Source organism: Oncorhynchus kisutch, linkage group LG4 (genome assembly GCF_002021735.2).
Source record: "Oncorhynchus kisutch isolate 150728-3 linkage group LG4, Okis_V2, whole genome shotgun sequence".
Classification (NCBI taxonomy): domain Eukaryota; kingdom Metazoa; phylum Chordata; class Actinopteri; order Salmoniformes; family Salmonidae; genus Oncorhynchus; species Oncorhynchus kisutch.
In genome coordinates, this window is record NC_034177.2 from 48,294,562 (window position 1) to 48,306,205 (window position 11,644).

The following is an 11,644-nucleotide window of genomic DNA, read 5'->3' on the forward strand; positions in this document are numbered from 1 at the left end:
CTACAACTCTGCCTCACCGTGCACATATCTTGTTATAGCGCAACTTTGACATTAAGAAATCTGAGGACAAGGTAGGATCCCCCTCTACGCAATAAGTAATAGCCCTCTCCTTCCTTCCCCTGCAGTGCCGCTTCTGTTTGTTTGCACTCACTTGATCCCGAGCGGAAATTCCTTTCCGTTTTTGTGAATGACAAACTTATTAACAATTCATCAACACAGTTTCTTCCATCCGGCCCCGTTTCCAGGGTAATGACTGCTCGGCGCCCTCTGATTGGCTGGCGGATATAATGTATCCATTGAAACGCCTCGCGTTTGTAACCATTCACTAGCTTGGCGCTGCGGAAAGCACATCATCAACGAACCAGCCTCGACAACAACAAAAGAGGCTTATTCACAACGAGAAGGTTGGGAATAGACGACAGAAGAATACATTGATTCTTGGAAATTGGTGACAAATGCTTTACAACTGTCCTGCAGTCAATCCGTTTAAGTTGGATTTTTACAGAAGAATAATATTTTCTACAGCAAAAGCCTGAGTTATATAATACGAAGACAACGTCAGTGCTGACTAGTGAGTCATTGATAAATACATGGACATTCTTACAGACGCTACATGAATGAGTGCTAGTGTATAGGCAATCTGCAGTAGGATATCTAAGAAATTCGTGTTTTGCTGATTTTCGGGAGAAATGCAATAGCCGATATCCGTTTTCATTTCTGCAGTTATTCCAGAATATATTTTTTTTCTTGACCAGTGTGCGCTGCCATTTCCTCAATGCTCCAGTCGTCATAACGTTGACGGCTTTTTTGCTGTAGCCTACAGGGACCAACCACATACTTTTCCTGCAGTGAAGTGAACATATTTGTTTTGCTAAATGCTTGACAAGCCCAAGCCCGCTCAGTTCGAATCGGTAATGGCAATCAGCAAGACCGTGGAGTGGCTGCAAAAGCAGCTCCAGACGCGCAAAGACTGCCTATTGGTAATGGACTGCAGAGCGCTGGAGCTATACGAGTCCTCGCACGTCGAAACGGCGATTAACGTGGCCATACCAAGCCTGATGCTCCGGCGGCTGAAGAAGGGCAATCTTCCCATCAAGTGCCTGCTCTCAAACGGCGAGGATCGGGAGAGATTTGCGCGGCGGTGCAAGACGGACACTATCGTGCTGTATGACGAGTACAGCAGGGAATGGAACGAAAATGTGGACGGGGGCTCCGTGCTGGGCTTGCTCCTGAAGAAGATGAAAGACGAGGGCTACAAGGCGTTTTACCTTGAAGGTGAGTGTTGTTGTTTTTCCAGAAGCGCATATTTTCTACTAAAATGTTGGCCTAATTCGGTAAATACATTAATAACGAATACGTGAATATTTGGATGCATTTGCAGCTAAAACGTATATGATAATGCAAATATATTAGGTCATCACATTGTGTAGCCTCTGCCTGTTATATCAATGGATTTGTCTAACAATATTATTTCCTTCATTTTACAGGTGGTTTCAATAAATTCCAAGCCGAGTTCCCTGCCCTGTGTGAGACCAATCTTGATGGCTCTTTCAATAGCAGTTCTCCCACTGCCCAGGTGCTCGGCCTCGGGGGTCTGCGGATAAGCTCCGACTCATCCGACATCGAGTCCGACATCGACAGGGACCCAAGCAGCGCCACAGACTCAGATGGCAGTCCCCTCTCCAACCCCCAGCCCTCCTTCCCGGTGGAGATCCTCCCGCACCTCTACCTGGGCTGCGCCAAGGATTCCACCAACTTAGACATTCTAGAAGAGTTCGGCATCAAATACATTCTGAATGTGACTCCGAACCTACCCAACATGTTCGAGAACGCCGGGGAATTCAAGTACAAGCAGATCCCCATCTCTGATCACTGGAGCCAAAATCTGTCACAGTTCTTCCCGGAAGCCATTAGCTTCATAGGTAAACGCAATAGCTTTACATTCAAGCACATGGATAGCTCTCCTATTCTAATTTACGCACAGTAAACACACAGGGTTAATAAATAAAACGGGTCTATTTTATAGTTGTTGTACATTTACGCTTATATTGGCCTAACAAGTGAAAACCACAGGCTCACAGTACAGGAACTGAAACGTATTAATAAGATATCTTATCACCAGGAAGTTATTTAGTTGTTATTGTGCAATTTGGATTATAGGTGTCCTAGAGTACTTTCTTATCAGTCAGAGGGAACCAGATTAAGTCCATTGTGCCAAGCAGATACATTTTATTCTAGTTCTATGCCCCATAACAATAAACTACTCCCAAATTACAATTATTAAACTTCAATGGAACACTTCCTGTGTCTGCCTTTTTGGTCTGCAGCAGGGCCTAGCTTACCTCAGGCTTGTGTAATTGTAATACAAAGGCCTGTGTGGAAATTGGAGAGGGGTAGAACGAGCGGAGGGAGGGGGTAATTTGAGCACAACAGGAAGGAAGCGGCCATTGAAAGTAATCTAGGACAGCCCAGCGATGTGTTCCCTTCACAAAGAGAGCCATTTACAGGCTCTGTTGACATCCTGTTAGCCCTGACAGGGTGCCCTCATAACTCCTACGTTTATACGCCCTAATGGCACCATTATCAAGTAACTCGGGCAGCCTGATAGAGCGTTAATTGTCAATTTCCAAGTCGTGGTACTCCAGGCCAAATTAAAGAATGTCTGCTCTGTTTATGCTCAGAGTACCACGGCGGTTTGTTGATGGATGTGTCTGGGCCTGAGACTGTTATGATCATTTCAGACGTCCGCCGCTTAACTGTGGAACTGGTTTAGTCAGTGTTGACCACAGGCACTGTTTTATCTCGTTGCCCTGAGAAAAAGTTTATTTTTCAGTATCTATATGTTCAGAGCAATTGTTTTGTATCGCTGTGTTTTCTCAGAATACACATGATGCATATCTCACTAAAGTCTAACATGTTCCTCCTCTTTTTTTCCCCTCCTTCTCAGATGAGGCTCGCAGTCAGAAATGTGGCGTCCTGGTCCACTGTCTGGCCGGCATCAGCCGTTCGGTGACAGTCACCGTGGCGTACCTCATGCAGAAGCTCAACCTGTCCATGAACGACGCCTACGACATTGTCAAGATGAAGAAGTCCAACATCTCGCCCAACTTCAACTTCATGGGCCAACTCCTGGATTTTGAGCGCACCCTGGGCCTGAAGAGCCCCTGCGATAACCGGGTTGCAGCCCCCACACAACCCCTGTACTTCACCACCCCCACCAACCACAACGTCTTCCAGCTGGACCCTCTGGAGTCCACGTGAGGCAGCGCCATCGTCGCCCCCTACTGGCTTGGAGATTTAATGAAACCTGAAACGCTGCAACGTTTCTCTACTTTATTTCCGTCACCTGTTGTGACATGATGACATCCTGCCGTTATTGACACAGTTGGCTTGAGGTTACCAGCTGCCAAGAATGGCTGCTGAAGGGGCACGTGGTCGGTCTGCCAAACGGCTCAGAAGCAGCTGCTGCAAAAACAGGGACAGAGAAAGAAAGAAAGAATGAAAGAGAGAAGATGGGGAAGAGAGAGAGAAAAAGAAAGCACATGAACTTTCTAGAACCCTATATTAATTTTGGACTGGACTAGGTTTTTGCCTCAATTTTTTTTCTGTAAATGTGTTGAAAGAGAAGTAAAGTGATCTGGTGGTCAATTGTACGTTTAATTTCACGATGAAAGGCTGGTGTGCCAAAGAGACATGATTGTTCTATCTGAACATACATGTATATATGACTATAATACCTTTTTGTTTTTTGGGCTAGCACATGCACCTTCAATACTTTTGTTTCGGGTGCATATTACATGTCTTCTGTGAAGATTTGCCTGTTTAGGGTAAAACACCCCCGGTTAAGACGCCACAGTATATTGAACTCAATTTTACATGTGTGGAGTCATTTGAATCATTTATACATGTGTATATTTCTTAATATAAAAGACAATAAAGTATAGCCTTGCTCTAGTATACCCTTTGCAACAAGTGGGTGCTGAAGATATTTTGTTGTTCATCTTCTACTTTATTTAAGCAAAACTGTTTATTGATCAGTATGTTTAAGTTTATTATGCCAACAAAAAAAATGTGGTGTGGTTTTCCAAGAATCGTTAATAAATGTATATGTGTAATATATTTCATATATTTGCTTTAAATATGAATTCAGCCCGACAGGCCATTTTTGCACCCACCCTCACACAAATCAGAGTCACATTGGTTGTATGCCTTAGTTCTGGACATAGAAGGGTTCTTGTGCATTAACCCTCCAAGGACTTTGCCCGAACTATGCTTTCACCACCTATCACAATTCTACCAAATTGAGCCACAGCAAAATGACTGTTAAAAATTATTTTACAACAAATCACTGAAACCGTCTGTCAGTGCATGGCTATGTTAAGAAACTTGATTTGTTATTCAGTTAAGGTAGAAATAGCTTTACGCTCTGTTTATGTTGATGTTTAGTGGGGAACAATGGGGGTTAACATAAGTTCATTCTTATCTGTGGTCAAGGCTTTTCAAAGTCTGGGAGATGTTGACAAAGCAGTAGGCCTTGCTCACCTTGAAATGTAGTTTTTTTGTTGGTTGAGAAGAAAATCCGGATTATGGGAGGATTTTGTTGTCCCTCCCTTCTGAGAGAAGGCCTGTCTATGGGGGAAGAAATACATTTTGGTTTCAACACCCACCACTCCTCGAGTCTACACTCTCTCTTACGAATGTAAAGAAATGATAAGTTATTAATAAATTCATATTTTGTCTACTTCTACCAATGTCTTTTTTTCATTGCTCAACAGTTTGTTGATGTTTCTTTACACAGTGTCCACACATTGTCTTTATGTACTTTAAGTGGACTCTCCAACTCCTCGGTTCCACTTTAACCATCGCACATACTGTGTGTGTGTGTGTACACGTGACAATCATCAGCCAGATGACACAGAAGGAGCCATTCACAAACAAATGGGTGTTCTTTAACCACATAGGTTAATGCAGCTTTCAAACGCAGCAATTATCCAATACAAATAACACTTAACACATTGTCACACCACCAGTGTTGTATAACATGATGTGTCTCACTGGCACATTATGTTCCTTTGGGAACTCGTCCAAAATGTTACTGAACTTGTGCTGTACATAATTAGAAGTACACACAGTGATTCCGGTCACACTAACAGATTGCATGACTGATTGACTGAATCTCTGAAGGACTGGTTTTTCTAGGTTGGGGAGCGCACGCACGCACGCACGCACGCACGCACGCACGCACGCATGCACGCACACACACACACACACACACACACACACACACACACACACACACACACACACACACACACACACACACACACACACAGTCAGTCCCTGAGGCACTTCCTGAAGGTGATTGCCTTTGTTTGAGCAAAGCAGCCCATCAAAGGGAACTTTAAGTCCTTAAACATAGTGTTCCCTGACACTGTGGATGGTGTGGTGCGTACTTGTTAAGACCTGGAGAGCATTGAGAGACAATCCTCACGGCTAAACAGGAGATCATGTTCACACTCAATGCTAACAGCTGTTCATACATTTAAATAATGCCATGTCGGTGAAGTGACTGTGTCACATGCACATGTGTCACACACACGTATATATTAGTACATATAGGCTATTGGAGTGTATTAGTGTGTCAATGCTTTGGTGTGACGTAAAAGCAGGACTATCTATAGGCCTACAGTACATGCAACTCCATAGATTAGCCAATTGTTTTCAGATGGTGGACCTAGGATTTCCACATGCTATGATCTGAATTGTCAAGCAATGCATTTCCAAGATCTCTAATATTTTTAACACAAAGAGACATAATTAAAGGGCTTCACAAAAAAGTGTTTACTCATACCATGACAAACTAAACACATTCAAAATATAACTGCGAGCACCAATGAACTGGGTTCACAGGTTGACAGAAAGGACAAGATCAGTTGGATAACAAAGCACTATCATGTAGGAACTACAGTAGCTTATGTGCTAACGTGCGTCTATACGTACAGTGCAGCCATATTTAAATGCAGCAACAAGTTTAACTTTAAAAAGCATTTAAACAACTGGTGTAATGAGCCTAAATAAAACATTTGAAATGAATCGGATGTATTGTTCATGAGGAGAAGACGATTGCAGATGATTCTGAGCATTATCACTGCACATGCAAAGAATGAGTTGTTAATAGTTTACTTGTTTTTTGAGAGATTAATACAAGTGGGGTTCATCTTATGAATGTCCATGATTGCGATGAAAAGTTTCAAGTTGATAGACCACTGTGCAGTGGATTTACGGTGGTTTAGAATATCACGTAAAATCGGATTTTGATTTGTCAATAACTTAGCCATCTTTTCATCAATTATCTTTTTTTAGACTAAGTTAAGACATGCACCATGGACCTACATTCCAAAGTTGGTGTCATTTGGTTCTATGGTTCATGAGAATAATATTTTGAATGTATTTTTAGCATATTAGCATATATGCTAATTCGTATTATTTAGCAGTGAACCTCTAATATATTATCAATAGTACTTTGGAACCAACAGCCAACACTGTGCCAGAGAGAATATAGTGCAGACACCGTACCAGAGCGACTATACTATATTTAGTATCCCCCTGATGTAATGTTGGGTTGGACTGTTGATTGACAGCTGGGGGGAATGTGTGGTACGCCAGGCTCTCTGGGCCTCATGCTGGCTCTTCCTGTCCCCTGGCCTGGCCTTTGCTGTTTTAATGCCCCGTATTACAGGGCACAGGAAACTACCTCTCTATATTTAGAAGGGCATGGGGACGTGGAGAGGGACTGGCAACCTCACCCCTCACACTCACTCTCACGGAGGCACCTCTTTTGGGACATGACAGACCATACAGGGCACTGAAGGGGTGGGGGTGAAGGTAGTTATGTATGTGTGTGGGGAAAAGAGAAAGCTTTTGTATGTAGACAAAATGGTGTGTAGACAGAGTTACTTCAAAACAATTGACTATAATGGGTGCATTTTTGGCAATTGTTTATAACCAGTTGTCAACATAGTTGTTCTGGAGCTGTGCTCAATAGTCTCACATTCATTTCAATACAAACTCACATACGTTGTTTGACATTATCCACACAAACTCTGTTTGATCCCAGCTGCTCTTGTAGCTAAATGTCTGACTAAAGTCAAGTAGTTGAGTCAGACCAAAAGCTAGCTGGCTCCTGACAGCTCCTGGTTGTCCATTGACTTCCTGTGAACAGCCCCTAGATCAGATCAGTGAAGGCAGGGGCCAGCTGGCTGTGACTTAAAGGGGGCACGCCACACAGGCATTCCATTCCTCAGCTGATATGAGTGGCCTGTCATTCAGAGCTCTGGGAGAGCTATGCTATTGATGCGGGTCGTCATAACCCCTGTTGGAACATGGCCATATTTTGTGGGCAGGACATTTTAAAATATCTTATTTTTTAACCATGACAGTGGTTTTGGATATCAATGTGTGATATAATGTGTGATATATGATTGTGAAATATAGTGCCTTCAGAAAGTATTCACACCCCTTGACTTATTCCACATTTAGCTGTGTTTCAGCCTGAATTCAAAATGGATGAAATATATTTTTTCTCACCCATCTACACACACTACCCCATAATGACAAAGTGAATACAAATGTATTGAAAATGAAATACAGAAATATCTCATTTACATAACCATTCACCCCTCCTATAACAATACTGTGTAGAAGCACCTTTGGCAGTGATTACAGCTTTGAGTCTTTCTGGGTAAGTCTCTTCCACACCTGAATTGTGCAACATTGTTACTACTATTATTTAAAAAAAATATTCAAGCCCTGTCAAATTGGTTGTTGATCATTGCTGGCACACAGAGTGCTGGGAATCCATAACTCCTAAAATGGCCATGACAGTCATTCTGACCATTGATATTTCAATTGTATAAATAATAATACATAATACCTCAGGAAACCAAATGCAAATCGGTCAGAAAATATTGATTGATGCAGAAGTGCATAGACTGTAAATTCTAAAATAAGATGATAGTGTATTTTCTGGAGACAACAGTTTCCCGTCCAGCTGGCCCATCCAAACACACCTACACTATATTTTAACTAATTTCACACATAAAATAACAATAATAATAGATGTGACCAAAAGTCATGATGAAAATGACAACAGTCTGATGGGTGACATTATTATCAATTGTCGAATAGAGAATAAAGTGACTGATTACCTGTGCAGCTAGCATTGATAGTGTGCATTAACAAAGAAACTAGGAGCTTACCAAATAGCACTTATTCCATATCATCCTGCAGAGGTCAATGCAGGTCAGATGTTTTGATTGCTATACGCTATCGGAAAGAGCCGATTCCAAGGTTTCTAATGAACCAACTTTTGCCAAACATGAAACAACAAATATAACTTTTCTAGAATAACCATGGCTCCATGCATTCCTCATGTGAGTAGGCTACTGGTGATTATCAGCAATAGCAATTTGGGATATTTCATTATGTTCTTACTGTAAACTATGTGTGTTCTATTGTGGTAGGGCAGGGCCTATGATGTCTGCTAAACAAACACGTTGATTTCATTGACATGGCGCAGCCATAGACTGGCATGGCGCAGCCATAGACTAGCATGGCGTAGCCATAGCCTTGGCTACTAAGCACAGATACAGTGGGGCAAAAAAGTAGTTAGTCAGCCACCAATTGTGCAAGTTCTCCCACTTAAAAAGATGAGAGAGGCCTGTAATTTCCATCATAGGTACACTTCAACTATGACAGACAAAATGAGAAAAAAAATCCAGAAAATCACATTGTAGGATTTTTAATGAATTTATTTGCAAATTATGGTGGAAAATAAGTATTTGGTCACCTACAAATAAGCAAGATTTCTGGCTCTCACAGACCTGTAACTTCTTCTTTAAGGGGCTCCTCTGTCCTCCCCTCGATACCTGTATTAATGGCACCTGTTTGAACTTGTTATCAGTATAAAAGACACCTGTCCACAACCTCAAACAGTCACACTCCAAACTCCACTATGGCCAAGACCAAAGATCTGTCAAAGGACACCAGAAACAAAAATGTACACCTGCACCAGGCTGGGAAGACTGAATCTGCAATAGGTAAGCAGCTTGGTTTGAAGAAATCAACTGTGGGAGCAATTATTAGGAAATGGAAGACATACAAGACCATTGATAATCTCCCTCGATCTGGGGCTCCACGCAAGATCTCACCCTGTGGGGTCAAAATGATCACAAGAACCACAGAACCACACGGGGGGACCTAGTGAATGACCTGCAGAGAGCTGGGACCAAAGTAACAAAGCCTACCATCAGTAACACACCATGCCGCCAGGGACTCAAACCCTGCAGTGCCAGACATGTCCCCCTGCTTAAGCCAGTACATGTTCAGGCCTGTCTGAAGTTTGCTAGAGAGCATTTGGATGATCCAGAAGAAGATTGGGAGAATGTCATATGGTCAGATGAAACCAAAATATAACTTTTTGGTAAAAACTCAACTCGTCGTGTTTGGAGGACAAAGAATGCTGAGTTGTATCCAAAGAACATCATGCTTTGGGGCTGTTTTTCTGCAAAGGTACCAGGACGCCTGATCCGTGTAAAGGAAAGAATGAATGGGGCCATGTATTGTGAGAGGGCATTGAAGATTGAAACGTGGCTGAGTCTTTCAGCATAACAATGATCCCAAACACACCGCCCGGGCAACGAAGGAGTTGCTTCGTAAGAAGCATTTTAAGGTCCTGGAGTGGCCTAGCCAGTCTCCAGATCTCAACCCCATAGAAAATCTATGGAGGGAGTTGAAAGTCCGTGTTGCCCAGCAACAGCCCCAAAACATCACTGCTCTAGAGGAGATCTGCATGGAGGAATGGGCCAAAATACCAGCAACAGTGTGTGAAAACCTTGTGAAGACTTACAGAAAACGTTTGACCTCTGTCATTGCCAACAAAGGGTATATAACAAAGTATTGAGAAACTTTTGTTATTGACCAAATACTTATTTTCCACCATAATTTGCAAATAAATTCTTAAAAAATCCTACAATGTGATTTTCTGGATTTATTTTCTCATTTTGTCTGTCATAGTTGAAGTGTACCTATGATGAAAATTACAGGCCTCTCATCTTTTTAAGTGGGAGAACTTGCACAATTGGTGGCTGACTAAATACTTTTTTGCCCCGCTGTAAATACAACTCAAAACATGCTATTCTATTTGTTTTAAATAAATTGCCTTGTATCATGTTTTTATATGACCTTCTGAAACAAAATATTAATGAATTTATTTGTGATTGTGTTTATTAACACTAGAATGGCAGAGAGCATCATAATGACACAAAACGAATTGAAATGTTGAATTACTCTGTCATTTTTAAATGTCATGCCTGCTCCCGCGCCAGGCTGCCCTTCATTACGCACACCTGTCACCATCATTATGCGCATCAGCGCTCATTGGACTCACCTAGTATCCTTCACGCTGTTTGTTCCTCAGGTTTTGTTCCTCGTGTCAGCATTATTGTCGTGATGTCATTTTGTTCCCCCTGTCCAGACGCTGTCTGTGTTTTGTTTGATGTCCATTTTCCATTAAATGTTCACCCCCGTACTTGCTTCTCGTCTCCGGCATCGGTCCTTACATGTCCCTCTTATCCTTGACTTTTCCTAGTCGTTGTTCAAATCTTAACAGAACTGGAGTTATAACCAGTTTCAGGAGGGCATGTCATTTTTGGATTGGTTTATCTGGGCCTGCTCTGCTCCTTCTTCAATTTGAATGTTCCATGCTCAGTTGACAATCACCCCGATAATTGCCTCGAAACTAAACCTAAACTAATTTCAATACAATATATAATAACAACAGATTAAATAACTGAAGTATAGTTTGATGGAGGAGAAAGGGGGAGAATGGGTGAGTTGATGAGTGAACTATGCATAATTATGCCTTTTAAAATAATGCTGGGTCAAAATTGACCCAATTTTGGTCATTTCTGTAACCCGGGTTATTTTAACCCAGCACTGTTTGGTTATGTGAATGACACAACATGCTGGGTTACTTGATTTATCCCCCCCAAAAATGTTATTTTGACCCAGCAATTGGGTTGTTTTTTACTCTTTTGCTGGGTTATTGTTATTCATGTATTCACGTATGTCACGAATCCCGCCGAAGATGGTTCCTCTTCCTGTTCGGGCGGCGTTCGGTGGTCGTCGTTGCTGGCCTACTAGCTGCCACTGATCCCCTTTTCTGTTTCAGTTTGTTTCGTCTGATTAGTTTCACCTGTTTCTTGTTTGGGTTTTGTTTTGGGCTATTTAAACCCGGTAGGACCACCTGCTTTTGTGCGGGCTTGTTTTTCTATTCATGGTGTGTGGATTTACGTGGATTCCTTTTTCCGGACAGTTTCGTCCTGTTTGTTGGACTTGTGTTTGGCGTGACCATTACTCTGTTCCTGGAATAAAGACCCACGTGTGAACTAACCCTGCTCTCTGCGCCTGACTCCTCCACCCACTACTCCTAGAAGCCGTGTCAGAAGCCTGTCGTGGAGTCAGCAAGAGCAGCGATCACCCCTCTTCCATCGGATAGGTTCGGCAATGGACCAAATGATGGAGAGGATGGAGCGATGGGAGAGAAGTGGTCTCCTGACATCAACCCCAGCTCCCCCACAGACGA

General features: G+C 42.4%; 1 protein-coding gene across 1 annotated transcript; it reads left to right on the forward strand.

The window, feature by feature from the left end:
• The first annotated feature begins 310 nt into the window (after positions 1 to 310).
• Positions 311 to 4,747, forward strand: LOC109889630 (dual specificity protein phosphatase 6). The gene is made up of 3 exons (XM_020481201.2): positions 311 to 1,275; positions 1,488 to 1,922; positions 2,948 to 4,747. The coding sequence occupies exons 1-3, from the start codon at positions 876 to 878 to the stop codon at positions 3,259 to 3,261; spliced, it is 1,149 nt and encodes a 382-aa protein (XP_020336790.1). The 5' UTR covers positions 311 to 875; the 3' UTR covers positions 3,262 to 4,747.
• Positions 4,748 to 11,644: the final 6,897 nt, after the last annotated feature.